At 41.2% G+C, this 24850-nt stretch overlaps 3 protein-coding genes across 11 annotated transcripts in view; 1 reads left to right on the top strand and 2 right to left on the bottom strand.

Annotated features, from left to right (window-relative positions):
* Window positions 1-15109, bottom strand: part of LOC119014410 (myocardin-related transcription factor B-like) — a 47673-nt gene extending 32564 nt beyond the window's left edge. The window contains exons 1-3 of one of the 2 annotated variants that reach the window (XM_037089550.1): window positions 14821-15109; window positions 12067-12128; window positions 7471-7647 (exon numbers count right to left, since the gene is read on the bottom strand). In XM_037089550.1, coding sequence (XP_036945445.1) covers window positions 7471-7609 — 139 coding nt within the window. In that variant the 5' untranslated portion in view covers window positions 7610-7647; window positions 12067-12128; window positions 14821-15109. Of the gene's footprint in view, window positions 1-7470; window positions 7648-12066; window positions 12129-12284; window positions 12304-14820 lie in introns of those variants that run through there. The other variant, XM_037089551.1, reaches the window with a different exon arrangement.
* A 1773-nt stretch (window positions 15110-16882) lies between these two features.
* ccdc97 (coiled-coil domain containing 97) lies at window positions 16883-20015 on the top strand. 3 transcript variants are annotated; one of them, XM_037088380.1, is made up of 7 exons: window positions 16883-17374; window positions 17460-17636; window positions 18483-18642; window positions 18774-18862; window positions 18945-19131; window positions 19245-19445; window positions 19738-20015. In XM_037088380.1, exons 1-7 carry the CDS (start codon window positions 17198-17200, stop codon window positions 19776-19778), a joined length of 1032 nt encoding a protein of 343 aa, XP_036944275.1. In that variant the 5' UTR covers window positions 16883-17197; the 3' UTR covers window positions 19779-20015. The 3 variants fall into 3 exon arrangements, with proteins under 3 accessions (XP_036944275.1, XP_036944274.1, XP_036944273.1); XM_037088379.1 differs by having other exon boundaries at window positions 16888-17356; window positions 19245-19368; XM_037088378.1 differs by having other exon boundaries at window positions 16888-17374; window positions 19245-19368.
* Window positions 19919-24567, bottom strand: LOC119013649. 6 transcript variants are annotated; one of them, XM_037088367.1, is made up of 9 exons: window positions 24488-24505; window positions 24262-24353; window positions 23779-23852; window positions 23427-23643; window positions 23120-23288; window positions 22521-22856; window positions 21873-22052; window positions 21659-21752; window positions 19919-21571 (listed from the first exon to the last, which is right to left on the bottom strand). In XM_037088367.1, the coding sequence occupies exons 3-9, from the start codon at window positions 23841-23843 to the stop codon at window positions 21370-21372; spliced, it is 1263 nt and encodes a 420-aa protein (XP_036944262.1). In that variant the 5' UTR covers window positions 23844-23852; window positions 24262-24353; window positions 24488-24505; the 3' UTR covers window positions 19919-21369. The 6 variants fall into 6 exon arrangements, with proteins under 6 accessions (XP_036944262.1, XP_036944263.1, XP_036944264.1 ...); XM_037088368.1 differs by having other exon boundaries at window positions 24045-24567; XM_037088369.1 differs by having other exon boundaries at window positions 21882-22052; window positions 24262-24567.
* Window positions 24568-24850: the final 283 nt, after the last annotated feature.

Genomic DNA, 24850 nt, shown 5'->3' with positions numbered 1-24850 from the left:
GCACGTCTCTGCCGTCGTGCCCCGCGGCCTAAAATCATTACGATTACACACACACACACACACACACACACACACACGCACGCCCCAAATCTTTTTTTTTTTTTCCCCTACACCTGTCAGACTTTTGTTTACCACTTCCTGTTTATGCTCAAAGGATTTTAGCACAGGTTGGTAGATGTGAGATTTTCAGAGCATCTGACAGGCGTATCATAAGAAAAAAAAAGACAAAAGACAAAATCTCAGGAAGCTTCAGTTCTTTTTGATAATGGTAAAGTGTGAGTACTGTAGTGCTGCAGAGATGCCCTGACCTACAAATCCTGTTCACCGGCTTCTTGAAAACATATTTGTTCGGTACAGACTCCAACAAACGTCTCATCATCATGCTTTTAATAATTTGTTCAATGAAAATAAAAATTGTGATGCAAATCTCACTCCCACTGACCGTGAAACATATCACAATCATCGTATCTGTCAAAATAATCTCAATATGATTTTAGGACTATATCATGCATCCCTCATGCAAAGAGAGAGGCAATAGTTGTAAATGAAGGTTAGCTCAAATTAACTCTCCCACTTAACTTGGCCCACAAGTATGGACGGCTGAAAGTACCAAATTTAAAATAAAAAGAGAAAACATTATAGGCTTTACTTCTGTGTTTATTAATTGTTTTACTTTCCCAATCAATTTACATTTTACATATTAACTTACACATGGTTAAGTGTACTTCTTTATGTATTTCTTTCTATTTGAATTTCACAAAATAAAAAGACAAAATTTCAACCCTATCAAATACAGCTTTCTATCACCTAATGGTTCCTAAAAATACATTATAAATGTGTTCTTGCTGATTAGAGCCAGGATATCAGAAAAAAACAGTACAAACAGTCAGTCACGCAAAGTACTCCTCATTTAGACTTCATACTTTTTTAACAGCACAATGATTTTCAATGTAGGACACGCATTATTAGAAAAGAAATTCAAAATCTTATTTAAGAAAATATGTTCTTTGAAATCAGCATCTGGTACCTGGCTCCAACATTTAGCCTTTATGTTTTCTTTACTGCGCCCGCAGTCTAACTATCAGCTGATCTGTTCTCTTTCAGCTGGCCAATAAACCTGCCCGCATGCCTCTAAACTGTCTTTATCTCCCCCCTTCAGCTCGACTGCCTTCTCCTCTGCCTGCCTGCATGTCTGTGTAACACACCTGTTCCCATCCATTGACAGTTTCATTCATCTCCATTATTAAGGCTCTGTCCTGGGTGGCATCAGATAATTTGACATGACATTAAAAGGTGAGAGAGGGCCCCTCTCAAGGTGAAAAAAAAATAAGTGGCTTTCTTCTCATCTGTCGCTTTGCATTACATCGAACCAATGTTGCTTGTCATGTTCCCATTATGTAAAAAAAAAAAACAATGTGGTACTATTGAAAACAAAGAAATGATGAGCAGACGTTAATGTGTGTGCGTTTGTTAATGATTTGGTTATCGGAGGCTCTGTTACAGGCATAAGGGGATTGTTAAGTTAAGCTGATGCACACAAACAACAGTCTGTGTATTTGTGTGCACATGTTAAATATGCAGGACGCTGCGTCTGCGGGTGCATTTCTGTATCAGAGGGTGTTAATATGCAAGATGTGGTGTCCCCGGGCAAAGAACTCCTCAGTCTGACAAGAGAGGGGAAAACGAATCAGGACTCTGATCCGCCATTACTTCTGATAAGGCCCCTGACCAAAACGCTGGCAGGGATGATCCCTCTTTGCCAGGTGTGTCTGTGTGCATGTGTGTATGTGCGATTGTTTCCTGTATCTACGTGTGACAATGTGTTCAACTATATGCATCACTAATGTATGTGGATAATTTATGTAACAGCGAGCATGTAAATGGTTGTAGAGATGTGTTGGCGCGTCTTTGTTTCAATGTGTCTAGCTCAGTTAAGTGTCTGTAAAGTGTGTGCTCATATCAGTCCTAAATGCTGAGATAAAAGCCCTCCAATTGCTAAGGGCTCCTAGCGGACTGTAAATCTCTGTCGCTCCATCTTCTCTCCCGTACACATAGCTCGGTCCGGCTGTATCGGTGGAGACAGATGTTAATCTCTGTTGATTAATAAACAGAAAAAGGATCTCAAAGTGGCAGTTTGGAGTAGGTAATGCTTTCACAACCATCAAAAGCTTTGGAGTAGTCAAGGTCAGTACTGTAGTTGGAGTGCTGAACTTTCACATCATCCGTTTACAGGTGGGGTTGGCTATGAATGTCTGTGTAAACTGATGGTTGTTGAGATATTTTAGTCTTAGTCCAAGAGATCGCTGCTGCCCTAAATGTCAAGAAACTTTGTCAGACTCCCTCTGTGACCATCAGCTCTACTGTTTACCATGTTGCGGTCATGAACAAAAGCCTATCTGATAAAGGTTTGATGACCAATACTATTCACTAAATCTGATTGTAAATAAGGACAGGATCTGACTTTTTCATTCAATTATTACATCTAAAGAAGTAACGCTTAAAAGTGCACTGGACGCTCATAGATTGTGTTCCTGATGTGCCGAGGCTGAAGCAGAAGGTTTGATTCCTCCCTTTGGCTCTTGCTGCATGCGGACAAGTTAGGGCGCAAGCAAGATGTTGGAAAAAACGTTGATTTTGAATCACAAGAAGTTGCCCTTCGTATTTCTGTAACTGATGTTGAAAAGATGTCATCATTTTAAAGCCTGTAAGACGTTAGCATGCTAACGAGCTAGCCTCAGACTGTCCTGTGCTAGCAATTAAAACACTAGTACTCTCTTGGTCACCAAAAACCAATAGCTGCACGGCTAACTGAGCTAACTAGCTATGGGCAGCTACAATTAGCAGCAGTTAGTGGTAAATGGCAGCATGTTCACCCCTAACTGTAGAATAGTAAAGTACAAATAAAGCGGCAGACAATGGAACAGAACAATTCTTCTTTCTAGGAAAATGAGTGTTTTAACGGGCTAATATGAAAATGTGACAAATGTAAGTTTGCTGACACGTAAGTGAAGTTATCCCAGGGTCACATTGCAGGGATAATAAATCACATGATCAGTGCACAAACCTGCATACTCACTGATACCTGACTCAGCATGTTGAGGCATTTCCGATACCGACATCTGAATCTGAAACAACCCTCATGAGCCCAGGTCCTACACAAAAGTTTCATTTCAGAAGTGTTTTCTTCTTGACCTTCAGGCTTGACTTCATTACCCTACAGAATCGACTGGCTATGTGTGCATCGACGTCTCACTGTTATCTCTGGGGAAGTGGTCCGTGGATCTATTAAAAGGATTCCCTCGTATGTCACCGAGACGAACTTATGAGACGACAGGTCAAAAGTCATTGCCAAAATAGCCACTGTAAACTAATGTGTCAGTGTGTGGGTTCATAAAAAAATCTGACTCAATACTTGAGAAAGACCCTCAGCTCCACAATACAGAAAATTGAAGTATTTCTCCGAGGCAAAAGAGGAAGAGTTATCACAGATTTCAAGATACTAAGTCAATTTCTTGTTTGTTGATGCAGGTATTTTTAGGAACGTGGATCAAAAAAAAGCTTCATCACAGATTATAAATTACCACCTATAACTTTATAAATAGAGAGAATCAAATTTAGGCCAGGTATATTTTAATTTCTAACAACTAAAATAGACTATGGTTTTGAATATGCTTTTCATATGTTCCACTGCCTTTCATTGCTACATATCAGCCTCATCTTTGGTTTCACCACCTTTGCTCTTCCTGTAACAAGACAAAGCTGTCAACAAGAGTCAAATTAACTCCAACCCCAAATTCCGCCACCCCCTTGTGGAGCATGCATGTATTCTGATATTATGATTTCAATAATTATATTTCTGCCTTCTTCATCTCTGCTTTCAATACAAAGATTCATTTTTAATCCGTCTAAGAAAGTTTATTTAACCTTGAAATGTACACCACCATGTTTAACAGCCGTCGGGACCACAGCATTCGCTTTGTTAAGGTTCTAAACACAGAACATCATTTTTTAATTAGCTGTTGATTCAGTGGTATCAATTTTCCAACCAACTCTGTTTACCACCATCCCTTTCATATATTTTCTGTCTTTATTTCCTCTCAGTTCATTTTTCAAAGAGGCCACCGAGGACTAAGTCCCTTCTAAAATGAAAATGTAGTTATTAAGTATTGATCCACTTGTCAGTCAAACTGAGGTCTGTGTGAAAACAACAGACAGAATGAGTTAGCTCCATCAAACTTTTCCTGCAAACTATTAAAAATAATGGGGCTGTACTGTATTCTGACAGCTGCGAAAGCTGCATTAATTGTCTGGTAGGTGAAGCAATGATCTGTGTTTTGGAGCCATAAATCTGCACTGCAGGTCTGAAAAAAAAAAAAAAAAAATCCAGTTTGCAAAATTGTTTTCTATATTTTCTTCACACTAAAGGTCCCATATTTTAGAAAATGAGCTCCACATGTCTTTTTGGATTACAAAGCAGGTTGAGGTTTTCAATAGATACTGTGCAAGTGCCAAAACGTTCGGCCCACGGAGAAATGCACACAGCCCATCTAGATCTGCATAAAGCTGTGATGTCACGACTATACAGTCACCACCCATTACTATTTCCAGTAAAATGAAAGTATAAGCTTAATATGGGACCTTTAAATTGTACTTAAAAACTGTGCGTAATTGTTTGCTATGTTCACTGAGACTCTTCGGTGTCCCAGCAAAAGCGTCGTCTTGGGTGCCCCTATGGTAGTTAAGGCATGATAAAGGGTGCCCTTTCAGTGGACAAAACATAGTGAAGGGCCCTCTCTTCACTATAAATACATAAAGACTAACTGATGGTGCCCTTTTGATATTTTCGCCCCTGCCCCTCAAACACCCTGAGTCTGCCACTGCTCCACCATTTCACACCAAGTCCCCTTAAGCTCGCCCATAAACTGAGAGATGTAGATGGAGCTGCTCGTAGAGAAAATACGTCAATTTAGGGCAAACTCTTCCTTTCACTTTAAATTCTTTTTTTGATTTCTTGAGTGCTCCTGCCAGTTTCCCCATTTCCACAGCCAATACATATTCTTAAGTTCAACATCAACCCCCAACCCTCCTCTGATATTACATCTCTCTTTCCTCTTAACCTCTGTACTCTCTCCAACTGGTTTAAATAGCAGGACCAGCTGGCCACATCGCTATATCCAGAACCTCTTTATCTGTGGATGCACACACCTCACACAGCTCACACACACACACACACACACAAACACACACACACACACACACACACACACACACACACACACACACACACACACACACACACACAGACTTCCACATACAGAGGGCTTGAATAAGGGGATTTAAACGGGGACCAAAACTGATCTTGAGTCCATCCGATGGTATTCTATTCATGAACTGTCAAACCAAAAAAACGTGGATTAACTTTTGTTCGTCTGGTTGCAGTACTTGTGCTGTCCAGAGGGTGGGGACACACACCGTCTTAAAATAGAGGGCTCCACAGAGCACTCCTATCTATCTGGTACAGTCATGTTTCAGATTAACTTGTCAGCTGTTTTCTTGGGGTAGCAGGTATACGCACTTGCACTTCTGTAACACAAAAACAAAAACAGTTGCTCACGCTGTATTACTCTGAGGAGAAGAGAGGGAAAGATGTGGATGAAATGTTATCCCTTCAGTGGTTTAGACATTAGGCACAGTGTCCTCTGAGTTTTCAGTACGATGTATCTGAATCTCTCCACTTAATATGATATCCATTTCTGCTCCAGTGTTTGCTTTATTTAATCACTTGCCCAAGCATAAAAATGACAAAAGAAAATAGTATGTTAGATTAATTACTACAGAAGCAAAAAAAAAACAAAAAAACACATAATATGTATAAAATATTTTGATGGCATTCATGTTTTATCTGATCTCGGTTGCACATAAAATCCTCACCCACTTTACAGACCATGCTGCCTCATTATCAATTCCAGGCATCCATAACAAGACACCAGGTCATTGCTTCCAGTTATATACTGTAAGTCACATGTTTCAACTGTGAAAAAAGCACGGGAAAACCATAGCTATTATTTCAGGACACAAACACTGTAAACACTACATGTGCCATTCAAGACAATGTAGTTCTTCTGGTTTGAGCTAGACAATCAGAAAAAAAAGAAAACCTCCCCTATGCAATGAAATCTTTTTCTAAATATAGGGAGTTTAAAGATGTTCAATGACCAACACTGTCATAAACACTGGATCTGTACGTGGGCTCCACTGTTTGCAACAGTCTCCCAACAACAATTTAGCAACTTGATGTTCGCTGGCATCTGTGGACAGCTAGGGCACAAATAACCACGTATTAGCTATGTCTTTATTGTACTGATTTAAAGCACTTCAAAGCTAGTTGGCTGCAAGACACTCAAGCAGGACAGTGCTTCAGAAGGTGTGGCTGAGATCCCAGGAGGAAGAAAGGCCGTGGGCTCAGTTACACCATATTTACACCTGCTGTCAACACGTGATCTCAAGGTATATATATATATATATATATATATATATATATATATATATATATATATATATATATATATATATATATATATATATGGTGTCACTCGCATAGAAGTAAGACCCAACCAGGTGTCAAGGCCATTTTTACAGTGTGACCACTATAGTAAGAAAAAGATCTGTCCAACAAGTAGAAAGGTAATTCAACTGCACCTCTTCCTGCTAAGTTAGGGAAAATACTATAAAGACTACATGTAGGAGATACAGCATTGCCAAAAATCATTCAAAAATGAATAATGCCCATCATCAATGTGTGTCCTTTTGCTGCAAAGTGTTGCTGATGTCCAAAATTCCACAAGGAGCCTTTTACACTGGGTGTAAATTAGTCATAACATATCTGAACGCTCTGTTGCTTTCACCCTATGACGTGAACCTTCAGGAACGACCTCTCCTAAGTGGTGTTTTCAGCCAGCCAACAACTTACCGACAAGTCTTAGCATTTGGGTCGATTTTAAGGTCAGCTTAAAATAGTGACATGGTGAAATGTGGTGCTTAAACAATATCCCTCCACTGCATTGAGGGTCTGCTTGTGGGGTGTGCGTAAGCCAGCTCGAATGTGACGGTGTGCACATTTGGAAGACGCACTCGCTGTTTATAATGAGGTAATGCGAAGGGAGACCTAGCATGTCTGAAATGTAAACAAGAGCAGCAGCAAGCAGCTCCGCAGATGCTGGAAAAACCGCAGCATACAGACAGCCTCTCTGCCTCTGGGAGCATTTGCTTCTTTGCATCTTTCAGCACTTAATCAACACTTAAAATAGACCACAATCATGTTCGCTAGACAAATGTACTCAAATGGGAGCATGCTGTGGCTTTATTTGCATGATTGTCCTGCTCCCCTGTTTCAGTTCCTCTGCGTGCCCCTGACAAACCATTTGATGGACACGTTCACACAGTCATGTCTATGCATGAGTAAAAACTCACCATTCTTCCTCTCTGTGACTGGCAGCAAGTTGGGGGTGGGCTGCAGGGACAACTCCTGCAGATCACTGGCCACAGCTTCACTCTGAAGTCTCGGGATGGAGGCGTCTGTGTTTGGTCTCTCTCCAAACTCAGTCTCCATAGTTACCAGGGATTCAGAGTGAGGCTCGTCGACAGACCCTGGAAGTGGGGTAACACATAAACACACGCTTTTAATGGGGTAAACCGACATTTTGTGGCCAAATATACCACAAACATACAGGAAAACCTCATGGCAATAAAGCAGTTAGTTCTGCCTCTCTTATCTCTCTGCCTCATGAGCCTACTGAGGGAAAAGAAATGTAACCCACAGACACACACACACACACACACACACACACACACACACACACACACACACACACACACACACACACACACACTCATTTAATCATGGGGGCATATAAAGATAATTGAGGATCACACTGAAAATGATTCAAATAACCAGATTACATTTATAGACAGTTTTTTCTGAAAACTAAAAAAGTCAACTCAAATAACATTTCAGCTATGGATGTGTTGCAGCCCAGATTCTTCAGACTCTCAGTGTACCAAAACCACATTCCAACCTCTAAAAATAGTTATGGACCAGCCAATACTGAGTACAGCTCCAATTTACCCAAAGGAAGAAAGTATTAAATACAATAACCTAATTGAAAAACATTGGTTTGCTGCAGTAGCTCTGTCTAGAATAGAAATATCACGCTATAGAGAGGTCTGAATAAAATATAAATAGTGAAGACAATAAGAAATAACGGAAAGTGAAAATGTAAATATACAAAATACAAAAGCTGTAATAAAATCTTGCTATAGACTAAATGAGACAACTGTATACTGTATGTATTTACATTTGCCTAGTACCACACTACAGTGTGGATAATATTAGTAGTTAGGAGGTTAACTGTGTGGATGAACGCCATCAATATCAGTAGAATACTGCACCTGATATTGCATGGAAAGATTTGACAGAAGAACTGGGGAGATGAAATATTGAGCAGTATAATCAGTATAAATGAATGCTGGATGGATGCTGAAGGCAATAGAGTAACATTGTGCATGATACTGCACAGAAATACTGAAACAACACAGAGTGGAATAGTTAAATTGTTAGAAATGTAAATGAATTATGGAATTCTGGCTTCTAACAGGGTGTAATAAGCACAGGGGCAGTCTATTGACTCAGAGAGTGTGACACTTTCTGGCAAGGCTGGTACATTCGATAAAAGCTAACGGGAGATATAGTGGAATTAGCAAATATGGTATGGCCGGTAAGTGTGAAGAAATCGTAGCACAGATATGCTGTTAGAAACAGCCCACAACTTCCCACTAAAGAGCACAAACAAGTTTATTTGATAACGTTGTGCAGATGACTCGAAAAACAGCAGAGCTGTGACGTGAACGCAACGGCAAGTGAGAGATGGAAAGCCACATTTACCGAATAAGAGTTATCAACAACACGTTTGACATAATATCAGCATTAACAACATTGGTGTGAGGAAAAAACAAAACAACTCAGGGCTGATACTATTCTTTCATACCTGTTGTCTTTCTTTAACAAAAAGAAGCAAAAAGAACTAGGACAATTTGTATTTCCTGCAAAATGGCAGAATGGCTGAAAAAAATAGAAGTGGCTATAAAAATAAAAATGAGCTTAAAAAGCTGAACATTTTGAAAGCTGAACAGTTTCTCTAGCTGAACGTATGCTGGAGCAGTAGCAGAACCAAAATTGAAAATGTCCCTGTAAGAATGAATGCGCAAAATGTTTCGTTACATAGAAAAATGCCTCCCAAACTCCTTGACAAGTCTTGACAAAAGTGTGTTATGTTATGGCCAAAATATATATACAGTGAGTAACAGGAGACATTGCCAAACTCTGCAGTGTCTTTTTTATTTAGGTAGAGTGAACAATGAGGGAGACAAAACTGGTACTGTCTGCTCTCCTCCAGAAATGTAGACTCAAAATTTACATTGTGGCTTGTGAGGGAGTTGTCAAAGTTGAAATCGGATGAAAAAGTAATGACTACTACTACTACTACTACTACTACTACTACTAATAATAATAATAATAATAATAATAATAATAATAATAATAATAATAATAATAATAATAAAATTCCAGAAGCAAAATAGTTCTTCTGGAATAATATCAGGGAGGTGAAGGTAATATCGAGTGCCCTGCTATGAAACATTTGCCAACGATCACTAAGCAGTTTTATTTATTTACTTTTATTAGGTATTACTATAATTAGCAGAACCATATTGACATTACAATGTAACTTGCAATTGTGTGTTCACCATTCTGTGCTGTACTGTTTACCAAGCTTGTGTAAGTGTTCACTCATCAACTCTCTTAATCTCTGTTTATCTAGGGAAAGTAAAGGTATCGCATGTCTTTTCGTCAAATACATACTGTGTAACATTTGCACAGTCTGTTGCACACACACACGATCTGTCTGGTCTGATCTCTTCCCTCTGAACAGGGTTTAGATCCTGAAACTCTTAAAACAAAGATAAGCTAAACTAATTGTACAGCTTAAACGGTAAATCAAGACTCTGTATGAGAGTAATGCAACATGTTGTTAATGGAAAATCATCACCCGAGCAGTAGCAACAACCAACAACTGCAGTAACTCTGGCTTGTCTATGGGAACGGTGTTATGAGACTCGCTGTGTTTCATCTCATTTCTATGGATATTATATTTCCTCCACCTTCCCAAATCTCCTACGCAGCTAACAACACGTGCTTTGGACCTTTTTCTGCATGAACCCGAACCCACAAATACATCCCACTATGCTATGGTTGGACAGGCGCTGCAGCTTTTAGGAAAACATGAGACAAGTAGCTGCAGGAGCAGTAATAGCCACAGTCTTGGCTTTAATACAACTGTAATAACACCAACCCCAGACGACAGAACAACATTCCCACTACAGTTGGAACAAGTCCGAAAGGTCATTTTTTTTGCGGTGCTTTAGAGAAACACTGACCTTTCTGATAATGGCTGACAGCCCTGTTAAGTTACAGACTGTGAAAAATAAATTAAGTTTTCCCCTCTCGAAGCAGCGTTGTACAAGTTTATGGCAACGTCTCCTGACATGACAGCTGATCTTCGGCCCTTACTTCTCCCATCTGCTGATCCTCCTCACCCTCTGCTGCTCTTCTTGCTTCACAAACACGCTGACAGAGTAGCACCCTGCATCAGGCTTATCGGAAAGGAAGCCCTCAAACAAGTTTTGAAATCAGGAACGCAGGCAAGCAAGACGTGTCGTGCATGTTTGTGCCAGGTCCCGCCCCTTTAGTTACTGCAAGCATTATCCTTTTTCCCAAAAGATTGCCATTTTAGTTTGTCGGCTGACTTGAAGACTCAAAAGCAGATTCATTTCACCGTAGATAGCTAGCTAGCTAGATCAAAACTACATGTCCCAGGAATTAAAGGGACAGTTCACCCTAAAATCAAAAATACAATTTTATATATTTTCCTCTTAGTTGTGGTGCTGCATCAAGAGTTGTGTGAGTTGTCAAGTTTTGGATGGCTGCCTTCTCTTGAATATAAATGGAACTAGATGGCACACAGCTCGTGGCGCTCAAAGTGCCAAAAAATACTGTCGTGAGCAGTTTCCATTAGGAACTGTTTTCTTTCAACAGAGGGAAACACAAATCTACTCATGGACGAAAAGGATCATGTCTGTGTAACCTACTGGATATGCTGACATAGCCTAATAATATTCTTAACTGCATGCCTCTTATACTTTTGTATATGCTTTGCAACATAACTTGAGAAGGTTAATTCAAAGTAGTTGAGAAGGTGATAAAAAGACTGAACCCTTAAACTCTCTACATTAAAACAGTCCTCTGCAAAAACCTTTTGGCATGTGGACAAATCTAAGGCTTCCTTATTGTTGTTGTTGTTGCTCAGCTATGATTGGATGATCATAGATCACTGTTCAGGGGAGGGTTCAGACTGGTCTGGATTGGTCAGCAGCTGGGTTCATACACTTTTGCAGAAATACGAGGAAGGTTACGGTCGTGATTGGTTTCATGTTCGATCTGAACTTTCTTTTCTCAGAAATGACGCCTATGCCATTTTAAAAAACTACGTGGGAACAAACAGTTCTGAGTTTGTATATTTACCTTATCAATATTGAATGAAATGGAATATCTTCTCCAAAACTACACAGTGCCCCTTGAAAACAACACAGCTGTTACTTTCATCCCGTATTTCGTGTCCTTACTCGTCTGTAAACGCGGCCAGAGAACAGCCTCATGTGTCTGATTATATAGTCGATGACCTCACTTACACACACGGAGACTCATCGCAGACTCGCCCATTGCACTCTCAGCACTAACACTTTATGAAGACAGAAGAAGTGACACTGTCTCACTTTTGCTCTAGAGTATTCCTGCGTGTTTGTGTTGGACAATAAACAGGTATTCAAATGATGTGTCAACCCTGAGAGGAAAACGTCATCTGCTTTCAACAGCCTTGCGTCAGTAAATTCCTCATGAGCGGTTTTCAGACTGATAAAGCAGATATGAAGATCACAGAGAGCTGAGGTGCATACCTGATCTTTATTTCCTGTTAAATGAGCGTCTGCGGACTTCCATCTCAGTGGATCCACTTTCACTAAAAACAAAGAGAGGAAAAAAATGGGATGGATGACATTAGAAACAGAAACCATATTTTTTAATCTCTAAATAACATGTGGTTCAGTGTCCAATGGAGAAACAAACTATCTAACGTGTCAGCTTGGTTTTCAATAAGATGTACTGTGACACTGACATGACTTGAAGAGAGAATCCATCAGAGAGGAGTCCAACATGCAGCTGACTCACTGTGAGGCAGAAAACAAGGCTCCAAGTTCTCAGGCTCTAGCTAGCAGAGGGGGAGTGACATGCAGCAAAGGGCTCCAGGCCCGGACTTGAACCTGGGGCTGCTGCAGCAAGGATAAAGCCTCTTGTATAGGTGCAACATGTAAGAATCGAAGTATAAAACATTACAAATATAAATAAATAAAATGCAAGACAAATTTTGAAAAATTAAAAGTTTTGACATTATGTGAAAGACATCCATGTGTTGGGTTGCAGATATATCTACAGAAGTTTGCATGCTAACCAGCTAGCCCCAGCCCATCATCCTCTGATGCAAAGTTGTCGTCATGATCCCCTACAGGACGTACACGAAAAAAGGTCTAACACAAAACTTTAAAGCAAGTTGCAGTTTAAAGGAATATGAATTTATTAATTGAACAACAACCAAACAAGGGGGAAAACCACTAAACAATCAAACAAAACAAACAAACTGATGCGTCAGCCAAAATAAACAAAAGAGGATCCACCTCCCAGACCAGCCCAGCAGGGCCGTCAGACCCTCCACCCTAACCTAACACAAAGAATCAACTTAACCTTGCTGAAACAAAAGCCACCAAAACTAGAGAGGATCGCACCCATCAGATAAACATAAAACAAAAGCATGATACCCCAGCCAGCCTCCAGGCTGACTGACTGCGTCTCTGGTCAGGTGGAATGAAGAGAGAGAGCCTAGTGCCATACCCCGTCTTATTGGTTACTCATAATCAGCCAGAACACCATCACCAGGAAAGGTAGGAAGCCAAGCATCAGCCACAGAGTATAGGTCAGGACTTCAGTCGTGGCCACTGACTGACATACAATCAGCCAGCACTCCAAGCTCCCGATCCACATAGACTCAAATCAGTCAATAGGACCGATAGCTAATTTGTGTCGCATATGAAATTTGAAAGGAAGCCTATCCTAACATCCTTTGATATGAAACTGTCTCAATCTAATACTGATCCTTCTCTGTGATGATGAAGCAAAAGAGACCCTCTGCAAGAAGACTGGCTGTTGACATGTAACTAAAATAGTTACTCTGTCACAGGGATTCTGACTTATACCGGCTGGATAACTAATGACATTAAAACTGGAGTGCTGCGTATGAACTGAGGAGTCTCAGTGCCTGAGGGAAGAATCTGCTCTGTAGTCTGGTAGTGCGGTATGACACTAAAACAAAAGTTTACTTTGATCACCTTCATCATCTTTTTGTCCTAACGCCACCAGAATTAACAAAAAAACATGAAGTTCCAGAAAGAGAGAAACTGAAGCCCAGTGACACGCTATGGGAAGAGAACAGCATCAACTCAAGACAGAGATGCTGAAGGGGTGAGTGAGGTCGAGGGGCTGAAGGTGACACTGGAAGAACAGACCTCAACCAAACATGCTAGGACAGAGGTGCGCCAGGCCCTCCACTCCTGCTTTAGGTACCAGAGAAAAAGAAGAGGAGCGCAGCATGTAAAGCAGACCTGATCAGCTGGTGGTCCGTGAGGTCAAACGCAGCCCTTTGCTCATTTTGTTGGTAGACTCATTTGCCAATTCATTAGTCATGTCTGTCTATAAAGACATGAATATGGAAGCTCTATGTGGTCATGGGTCAAACCTATTATTTCCTCTGTTTTTTAAATTTAGATTGTATTTGTTTTTTTCCTCCCAATGTTCAAATCACAGAACAACTAATGTCATGTGTTGTTTTCTTTTGTTTCCTTTCGTATAATATAACATACTGTTGGTCCAATGTGCATTTTTAGCTGTGAAAAACTAATCAACACCTTGGAGAAAAAAAACAAAGAGCGCATTGTTTTGACACATGGACATTTCAAGCTTTGAAGGTCAGGCATCGAGAATGTAAAAGTCTTGGCAGCCTTGATCCTTCAATTTATTTCATCTAAAAAGAAAAAAAAACAGTAGTTGATCAGGCCTGGAGCAGAGGAGCCTGCCACTGCACCAGGAGAAACTGTTTGAGGAGGAACAGAAACACATTTCAAAATAAAAGCTCAGCCCATGTTGTTGTATTATTCAGCTACTGAACAGTTGAACTGTTACAAACAACTGTGCGTTGACAGCGTTTGATGGCAGCTGGGATGTGTCTGAAAGACTGCATGTCTTCAGCAGGCACATTAAACTCAAAACTTCAGCCAAAGTTTGCCACTACTGACGGCCATGTTTACTGATCCTACTGACGGTCACTTCTTGCTAACTCAAACCAAACAAACTGAAACTAAAGATATTCCTCAAGAGCTACATTCAGTAGGCGTGACAACTAAAAGAGGGTGCGGTGTAAACTAGTGGCTGTTTTGACTGAGTGTGTGTTCAGTGACAGAGCGGGACATGACTGCGTGTTTATAACCGCCTGACCTGCTGAGGACCTGCTGCGGAGCTGTCAGCGCGGGTCTGACAGTCTACCTGTCGGCAGCGTCGGCGCGGTGCGGTGAAGTCAAGCTGAAGTATGTGCTGTGAATACGTACCTCGGCGCTAACTTTGTCCCCGCATGGTGTCCATGTGACCGCCTCTGTCAAACGCGTACATCCAACAGCCGAGCGGAGTCTCAGTCAGTCCGGGGACAGGCTGACGAGTTTGTGTGCGTGACACATCGTGAAGTCACCCAGGATGTAGGAAAGAAGGGGTTCCTGTTACGACTTTCAAAATAAAACTGTTATTGTCGGCGGTAGTAGCAGTGGAGCCTCGGAACAGGGGCGTGCTGTTAGTGTTTTGAAAAGGAGCTGGCTTCCTGTCTGTGTGTGACGCAGCATCTTCACACAGCCGCGCGCCACAGAAAGTCCCGTTGTGACAGTCCGGCCACTTTTTAATTGTTATATTTAAATAATCCATTTCATTTCTGTAGGAGTATTTTTAAAACATATTTTACAGTCAGTGTTGGCTCCATTGTGTTCTTATTTTTTATGATTATCATCATTTTATAGTCAATGGTGGCTACCCATTGATATTTGTAAACATTCAAATACTGAGGTTGACTTTCCACAGCAAAACTATGTAGTGTCCCTTTAAGTTTAGCACCACCATAAACACAGTACATCAGGCAAGAGATAAAACTGACACAATAAAACTAAGCTCATAAATAGACACACAAATTAGAGATGAAAATAGTAGCTGGAAGGGCAGCTGGTTCGACTAAGATAAGGACAGGTGGACCTAAACCTCAATTTCTTCCACTCTGTAAAATGCAGTTTTAGTGCTGAGTATTCTCCATGGTAGTTTTATTTTATTCAAAAGAAGTAGGCACAAAACTGACATAAGAGGACTTCTCAAAACTTTACTTTGGCTGCAGGGTGCTCTTCAAGGCAGGGCTTCAAGATCAGGTAAAGCAGGACCATTTTCAGATGATAATGTGTTTTAATTTTAGCATAAATTGGTTTGCATAAAGTTGATGTGGAGCGTTTGACAGCACCAGCATTTCTGGGGCGGCTATTGCTGTTGCCCACTTCACTTGGTTGGTTATCAAACTGTCACTGTGTAGGAATTGGAAAAGAAATTAAAACTCAGATTTTTACTGTTACAATATTAATGAGGTTATAATGCAAACTCAGAAATGTTTGTCTTTTCAATAAGTGAATTTAACATGCTGCTCTCAAAGCAAGGCAGATGAGGTCCCCAGAAAGTAGAAAGGTGGCAGGGTCCGCCACATATAAAAAAAGTAAAACAGTTTGACACAGTGCTGTCCTTTAGGGTCAGGTTATTTATTCAGTTTATTCAGTCATGAAAACAAAGAGTGCTTGTTTATTTAATTTGTCTAGGATTAGGAAAACCAGTCAATAAGAGAACTTAATCTTCTGATTAAAATGTACTCTCCAAATTGACTTACAAGTCTAATATTATAACATGAATCTAATCAACTGATTACTTTTATCCAGTGCGTTATTATTTTCAGTCATTAAAGTCATATGATGCTGTCACTGGTTTCACTATTCCCTATAACTGTGCTGGCTGCAGCGGCCCAGGGCTCGCGGCCAACCTGTGCCCCCTTGCAGCAAGTCATCCCCCGTCTCTCCCTCTTATCCCACTTCCTGTCATCCTAGCAAGCTGTCCTACCAATAAAGTCATGAAATGGCCTCAAAAATACATAAAGAAAATAGTATAAACCCTACAACACGTTTATTTGAAACAATAAAATTTAGTGTAGTAAAATACTTGCAGCACTGCGTAACCTTTTAAACCCCAAGCCAATTTTCTAGGGTTAGGATGATTCACGAAGTTTGATGTTAAGTTGTTAATTTGAGTAGTGTGGGCTGTGTTTGGGTCATATAAACATGTTTTTTTACACGTTGTAGCCCAGCTTCTGCTATTAAATTTGATAGAAAATATGACTATATTCTTTCATAATTGGTGCAGTGGTGGCTCTGTGGTTGTTCTGAATGTCTTAACCCTTAAAACCCCAATTGGGGACCTACTGTATCCTGTGAAAAACATACACACATTGGGCACGGTGTTATGTTAATTTTCTTCTGTTTCAGTAGCCTCCACCAGAGGGCGACAGAATCAACAGCTCAGCGACCAGGCGGAACCATTCTTTCCTTCCTTCGGAGGAAGGTGGACCCATATTAATGTCGGACCAACATGGCGGCAAAATATAAGCAAAACAAGTGAAAGGAAACGCATGTGTAAACCAGCTATTTATTGCAATTTTTATGTGAGAATAGTCGAGCACTTTCGCTGTCCGTGACAACATAATCTCTACTGTAGGTGCAGGTCAAGACACTCTGACAACGGACGGACAGCTAATAGTTAGCTAGCTGTATGGTAACTGTAAGCTAACCGTAGCTGTCAATTAAGAGCGATTTGAAACAAGGTAGGAAGTTTGTAAAAATAAAATAAAAAATAACAAAAATGTGGGGTGAAATCGAACCTCCCGTTAAAACACAACCGAGTTTGTGTGAACGTGAAAGCGAGGATGACGTTAAATTGCCAGAGCCGATGCTGCTGCCACGGAGATGTGACGTGACGTTCCCACCCGCAGACCCCCCGCAGCCTCGGCCGGACGCCCAGGTAACATCACCAGCATCTGTAAGTTTACATATAATGTACATATCCGCCCTCGACGATCTGTTTCTATTCTGCTTCATCTGTTGTGTTTCTGACCGTCATCCAGTGCGTGAGCGCGGCAGAGTCCGTCTGTGTAAATGACATGGTGGAGGCCATAGTCAAGAGTGGGAGTCCGGTGAAGAGCCAGCAGATCGGAGAGGCTGAGCTGAGCCCGAAGGAGCGCAGAGAGGAGCTGCTGCAGCAGTACAGGAGCAGGCCGCTGGTGTTCCTGGAGAGGTACCATGTATGTGCTCACAGCTCTTATACAGGCTGGGAACATAGGTGCATCAACACATACAATCAGACAGAACAATACATGCATTCATCAAATCTGGATACTGGCATATTTTCTAGTATTAAAGTTAGTTTTTAAAGGTGCACTATGTCGTTTTTGCATGACTGAGTAAACCCAATAAGCAAACTAACCCTAAAGGGTAACACAGTTTCAAACTGTTTCACTTCGTTTATATGTGGTGGACCCTGCCACTTTCTAGCTTCAAACCGTGTTCTGGGGACCTTGTTTTTCCTCTGAGAGCAGGTTGTTTGTTCAGCTATTCTACCAAATATACGTATTTCTGCATTTGTAGTATTACCTCAATATTTGTAAACATAAACATTCTGAGGTTGACGTTCCTCTCCAAAACTACATAGTGCCCCTTTAAGTTCAGATATTAGTACTGAAGTGTATGTAGATGTTTTCTTTAATTCTACAAGCTGCCCTAACTGCCTCTACAGTTATTGTCATTATTGAATAACTTGCTGAGTTAAAGCTTCTTTTGTCCAGTCAACAGTCCAAAGCCCAGATGCTCTTCGCTTAATGCCACTAAAGATAAAGAAAAGCAGCAAATCCTCACGTTTGCTTGTAAAATTAGTTGGACCATTAAACCGTAATAAAAATAATTTCATTACATTTTCTTTGAATTGACTAATCAATTCATTGACTTGTCATTGCAGCTCTACTCTACATCAGAAACAGGTGGCTCTCAGACTAGTTGTGGACTGTCACAACACACTAAGACTTTTGGAATGTTTAATAACCCTCTCAAAACAGGTCAGCTTGATGCATCTACATCATCTTCATCTTTTCTAGGCCCTACTCAAGCCTCAGAACCTGTCAGCGTTCGCCCACGTCTGCTCAGATCCACGGGTTCAGCACTACAGCAAAGTGATACAGAGACGAGCTGCAGCGTGCACCAACAGGACCCGGGTTCGAAACCAGCGTTATGCCGCCCTGAGGGCCCTGCAGAGGGGTAGGAGCTTTTATTATGCCAACTACAACAAAGAATATATATATTGATTAATACCAGTTCGGATTTCAGTCCAAGAATCGTCCAGGCTCTCAGTATGAGCCTCTCATTTGACTCCCTCCCTCCTCTTCCAGAGGGGCAGTATTTCAGTGAGGAACAGATGCGGATGAGGGAGCCGCTGCTGTATGAACAATATATCGGCCAGTACCTGACTGATGAGGAGGTGAGAACGTGACGCAGGGCTGTAATACTTCAGAGATTTGTTTTTAAAACTATCTGTCAGTAATTAATAACTAATGTTGCAGGTGCTGGAACGCTCCCAGGGGGCCATGCAGGGCGATGCACAGGCGGAACCTGGGGGAGCTGCAGGAGGACTCGCCCACCTCCTCCTCAACTCCTACCAGGAGCATCTCATCCAGAATCGCCTGCAGGAGGAGCAGGAGAGAGAGGAGGGAGCACAGGAGGAGGAGGAGGATGAAGAAGAAGATGATGGTAAGAGAAGCTGATGGGTCAACTAAAGTAAGAAGACCCCTCCACTATTTTCCCTCTGTCTGCTTCACTCTCTGTTCTGTCGTCACCGCTCTCCCTCTGTGCTCCTGCTGTAGATGACACCGTTCAGCAGGAGGAAGGGGAGCCCTCCCGAGAGGAGAAGGCTCTGCTCAGGGAGGAGTTCATCAGTCAGATGCACCAGCGCTTCCTCGATGGCAAAGACAAGGATTTCAACTACAGGTCTGCCACGCCACCACCAGACAGACTCTCAAAGGCCGCAATTGTGTTCCTTAGAAATTTAACAGCAAACTCGTCAGGTTAGGGGCATCTTTAAGTTCCTGCTGCTGGTTATGCTCGTGTTTGATTGGCTTTAGGTTGACAATTAACTCTTGATACACAGACACCTATGGAACCCCTCCACATCGCCCACTAATTCCTGGTAATGGACACCTAGTTGGCCATTATCGCTTACGTAATAAAATAAAAAAAGTGTTGTCTACCTTTTTGTGAGTAAAGCGGCAGAAGTTTGTCTTTGCTTGACATAGTCACACAGTAGGAGCTCCAACACCAGAAAAACTTATTTCATGTTTGTGTGTGTGTCCAACACAGTGAGGTGGATGAGAACCCAGACTACGACAACTTGGACATAGTCAGCAGAGACGCGGAGGATAAATACTTTGATGAAGACGATGACGAAGAGGAGGAAGACGAGGTGGAAAATGATGAGGAGGAAGAAAATATGACAGAATAATCAAGTTTTCGTTTCCTTTCTGAACTGTAAATTCAAATGTACAGAACAATGGTATGTATTTTATTTTTCAATGTTACATTTGAATGCAACTGTAGCTCAAAATAAATAGTTTTTTGGTCTTTTGCACTTTGCATTAGCCTCGGCCTCTCCCTTCAGTCATCTTGCAGTCCATCTCCATGAAGTGGAGAACTTAGATTGGCCAAACAACAATGATTCATTTGATCTGAGTCTTAACACACCCAAGTTATTACACACCTGGTTATCCCCCATCAGCCTGGAGACAGATTATGACTTGTGGTGTAATTTACAAAGATATCTGAAAATCCTTAAGCATTGCTACATTTCTACATCGATCCATCAGACGTGTGAAGAAATGGAGGTATCTTGGATAAAAGTTTGCAAAGGTGTTTTGAGTACAATATACACATAAAAGGTATCACTTAGTAATAGTTAATCTTTATAAGCAATAATTATTATTTCCCAAACTAGAGTATCAACATTGACATTGATCATAAAGGGAAACTTCTCAGAGATATCCTCTTACTTGTTTCACTGCTCGGCCACATGCCCAATTTTTAAATTACCAGTGACATAGGGTCAAAGCAATATCTGCCTTTTACGTTACTTTTATTGCTTCAGTCAAGCTCTACAGCAGACAAAAACAAGTTTTGATTTAAGATTAAGGCAATTTCTGCAAAACATCAGATAAGTTAATACTCAATGTTTCTTTATGTTGCTGCTTTACTTTTGTCTTTAATTTTCTATTTCATCGTCAGAGCTCTGTGCTCATGGTCGGCTCAAGTTTAGGCACCAGAACCACTTGGTCAGTGTTGGGAAAAGGTCGTAATTTGGCTTAAAAATACCTGTTTGGTCGACACTAAAATGGCTGGAAACATCACCAAGTATCCTTTCAAATCATGATTGGGACACCAGCTAGTTCAGTTGATAGAGCAGGTGTCCTGTGTACAGAGGCCTCACTGCAGTGGCCCAGGGTTCCAGTCCGACCTTTGGCCCTTTGCTGGGTGTCGCCCCACCCATCTCTCATCCCATTTCCTGTTGCCTCTCTGAGCTGTCTGTCAGAGCCATAAAGGCTGAAAGAACCCACGTGAATTTGGCCACAAGGATGGCTGGAGATGGTAAGGGCTGGAAAGGGTTGCCTTTCCATGAAAAATAGCCTGCTTTGGTCATCACAAAAACCACTGGAAAACGAATCAGAATCAAGATGCAGTTGCCCGCTGTCCACAACACTTTTGATGCACATCGGTGTTCATGTTGGTACCATCTTGCCTGGTTGTTTTTGTTGTTTCAAGTTTATAGTAAGTACATCCATCTGCCATCAACTTAAGAAGAGACAGAGGGAGGTGACAACGACGATGACTTTGATAACTGTCTGGAGTGTTTGATACACCAGCAAACACCATCAGCTTTCCCTGAGAGACCCAATTCTCTTGTTGCAATCAGCTGTACAATTAGGCTCTGATGAAAAATGTTCATGTTTTATGCCCCTTAACAATCAGAGTGTAGTGTTCCTCTTGTAACCTCAACACTTTTATCTGCATCTTTATTTTCTCCCTCCTCAGCTGATCGAGGTCCATTGTGTCCAGATCACAGCTGGTGGAGGGCCGATAGGATGAAGCCTCCACCATGTTGAAGGACTGAGAGTTGTGTGAGGCTTGGGTTGTTTGGGGAATCCTGTGGAAAGAAACAAAATCTCTTTATAGCTTTGCATGACAGCATCTTTATTTATCTGTATTTATTAATATGACAGTTGGACCGTACCTTGTGTCGAGCTGCATCGCTTGTAACTCTGCATCTCTGTTCCGATATTTACACTCATCCATAACACTCTGGGATTTGGTGTGAGGGCCGCCATCTGTACAGTAAGAACACGCACATCTCAATTTAAAATGGATTCTTTGTCTTGCATAAACAAAACATGAAATTACTTCAAATAAATACAAAATATTGCAACATATCCATGAAATCTTCACACCAACAAAACCTGCGTCTGTCACAGTGACTAGCAGCACAGGCGAGGGCATGAGGTCGGCAGTGTGATTGCTGGTTGTTTCGATGTCCTCGGGTTCGGTTTTGATGTCGAGGGACGAGGTAGCTGGTGCATACAGAGGTGTGGGAGAATCTCCTGCTTCTGTTTTGATTTCTCTCAGTCCGCCTTGAATAATGACACAAATACAAAACATTTGTATAGATCAGAGACTGGCCTTTATCTGTCAAAACATATAACCATGACCTGAAATTCATTTTTTTATTCAGCTCCCTGCTTTTAACTATGGATCAGGAATGTCTAAATTATGGAGTCAACTTTAATCAGTCTTGTGTAAATAAATGTTTGTGTTTTTTTGTCTATCTTCACTGATGTTCTGTTGGAGTCATGTTGGTGTGTAATTCAAACACATTTAAGTTTGAAAAGAAATACAGATGTTTATCAAACATTATCCCTCTGCAGTATTTCTGAGGATAATAACCAATATCCAATAAATAATCCTATAAGCTGCTATTTAATTTCATTCCGGCCATCCATTTTCCATATGGGTTGAAAATTAGTTAAAGAGAACGGTTGTGTGTGGATCCCGACTTATTGTCACTACTATTCAAATATTGTAGTTCCTTCTCTGCTTACCTTTTTCAAGAAAAACTTGGGAGGCTTCTGGATGTCCTTTCCTCTGGAGGTCCAGTGTTTGCTGCTCTAGAGCTTCATGGTGTGCTAACGGTCGTAACAGAGCTGCTGGATGTCCAATTGTGGACCTCAGTTGTCCAAACAGGGCTGCTGGGAGGTCAACTGAGGCTGCTGGTGGTTGACTCAGGACCGTCGGTGGTCCAGTGGAGGCTGCTTGGGGATCGAGCAGGGACAGTGCCGTCTGGAGATCTGCTGAGGCCACTCGTGGTCCAGCTGGGAGTTCAACCCGGGCTGAGAAGGCTTCGTCCAGCTGTCCTGCAGCACCTTGTGGGGTCCAGCCTCCATTGAAGAAGCACTGAATTATTTAGAGTAATAATACTTCAATCCCCATTCAGACCCCAAGCCTGAAAATCACACATTGAAAAGTCTGCCATTTAACCAGTCTTGCAACAACTGGTCTTTTACAATAACAGAGCTGAAGAAAATGGACAGGTTTGATCATATAAAAGCTATAAAATAACTTCTCCCTGAGTTGAGAAGAGACAGTAACATTTTTTGTCTGTGCCAAGGAAGCTAAATAAAAATAAACAGAATATTCTTACCTTTAACAACAATATTATAGACGTCCTTCATCCTTTGCAGAAATGTACTTGATGTCTCAGTCAGCTCACAGCGGGGTGTCAATATCTCAGACTGCCAGGCATTTGTCTTTCTGACTGGCCTAGCCATAAGCAAAACAGCCCTGATTCCCAGGGCTTGCAGTTTTTCAAGCTGAAAAACAAGAACACACACACACACACACACACACACACACACACACACAAATGATAGTAAGATTTTAATATAAAAACATATAAAGGAATATTTGGGAATTAATCTGCACAATGAGAGTAAGAAACAACTGCACACCAACATGTGCGCTTCGTCCCGGATATGAGAGACAGTTCGATTCTTCTGATGGGAGTGGACCCAGCTGTCACGCTTCTGATCAAACCTGTCCATTTTCCTTTTGAGCCTCAGCTTACGTGGCTGCTCTGCCTTGCACGCCTTGCAGGCTACACCGAGCTGCGTGTGGCAGAACACACACCTTTTGGTGGTTGACCCGTTGCTTGGCATTTCTATCGAACTAAAGAGATAAACAAACACAGTGACAAAAAAGATCATTGTGGTACTTACTGAATTTAAACATACCATGTGCAGTGAGAGGACAAGTTTAGAACAGATATATTTTCATTTTTAATATATTTTTTAAAATACTTACCTGAGCTGTTGGTGTTCTATAAAGAAGATATGGGTGGATGTAACAGGGATAATAGTGGTGGGCATCAATAGGAGCTGTTGGAGAAAAGGAAAACAAAAACATGGTTATATAAACAGCCATGAGCCTTCTTACAGAACTGTCACAAGTAAGGAAGGTCACTGTGACGTTGGTGCTGCATGATGCAAAAAACTAGCTAAGGTTCTGTATTTAATCATATTCAACAGGGTAAGCATGCATGTTAGCAGAATAATAGGCAGTGCACTTACCTGTCTAATATATTGATGTCATATAGCTACAACACTGGTGAGACTTCTCACCAGTCCAGGCTTAGCCTCCTCAACTTCAGTAAACATTTAGGCTAGCAGCTTTTAGCTAGCCGAAGAGCTACAGCTAAAAGCTTACCTGTTAATTTTACTCCTTCAATTTTACCTTAGTCGCTCTGAAAGCAAATGAAAAGTATCTTTCCATCATGCTGTTACATACCTTCACACAGAACGAGGTAAAACGTGACAGTGACACGGTATCCTCTAGTGGCTCAGCGGGTCTATTGCACGCTTTGACGTAGTGCCTGGTTGCTGATTGGAGGAAACAGACATGGAGAGCTATTTGAAGGCATTCACTTGACAGAGTGTGTGAGAACAGCACTTCTTATCAAGTGCTCAGTCTGAGCTGCGCGGCCACTTAGTTTCATATCACGGACAAAACCCACGTTTTCAACAAGAAGCAGCGATATGGCGGCACTGCACACTTTGGTGTTTTTGTTTTCTGGTGATGGCCCGCCCTAGTCTGCCTCTGATTGGCTCACCGTTAAACCAAGCACCAGCCAATCAGAGGCAGAGTTGGGCGGGTTATGATTAAAAAAAAATAAAAATCAACTTTATTGAAAACAGTTACACAGCTTGTTTACAACTCCCTTTAAATACAACTGAGTTTAGTCAACAATTTGAGCCAGCCAGACCAAAAAAGATATGCATAAAAAATAATCCTAAAAAATAATTTAAAGTTTATAATACTTTGCACGGTTCCTTTAAAAAAAAAAAAGCTTTTTTGTCTATGCATACAGACAGAGAAT

The sequence above is a fragment of the Acanthopagrus latus genome, chromosome 23, assembly GCF_904848185.1.
Source record: "Acanthopagrus latus isolate v.2019 chromosome 23, fAcaLat1.1, whole genome shotgun sequence".
Classification (NCBI taxonomy): Eukaryota; Metazoa; Chordata; class Actinopteri; order Spariformes; family Sparidae; genus Acanthopagrus; species Acanthopagrus latus.
Note: the sequence above shows the minus strand (reverse complement) of the source record. Positions and strands in the feature narration are given on the sequence as shown.

Bases quoted from the DNA above. Each gene is read 5' to 3' on its own strand.
- LOC119013649 (XM_037088368.1), bottom strand. From the start codon at position 23,843: ATGCCCACCACTATTATCCCTGTTACATCCACCCATATCTTCTTTATA. The intron at 23,289-23,426 runs GTGTGCAGTTGT...CTTGTTTTTCAG, and splicing joins GGGACGAAGCGCACATGTTG to CTTGAAAAACTGCAAGCCCT. The intron at 21,572-21,658 runs GTACGGTCCAAC...TTCTTTCCACAG, and splicing joins GCGATGCAGCTCGACACAAG to GATTCCCCAAACAACCCAAG.
- ccdc97 (XM_037088378.1), top strand. From the start codon at position 17,198: ATGTGGGGTGAAATCGAACCTCCCGTTAAAACACAACCGAGTTTGTGT. The intron at 17,637-18,482 runs GTATGTGCTCAC...CATCTTTTCTAG, and splicing joins TGTTCCTGGAGAGGTACCAT to GCCCTACTCAAGCCTCAGAA. The intron at 19,132-19,244 runs GTAAGAGAAGCT...CTCCTGCTGTAG, and splicing joins GGATGAAGAAGAAGATGATG to ATGACACCGTTCAGCAGGAG.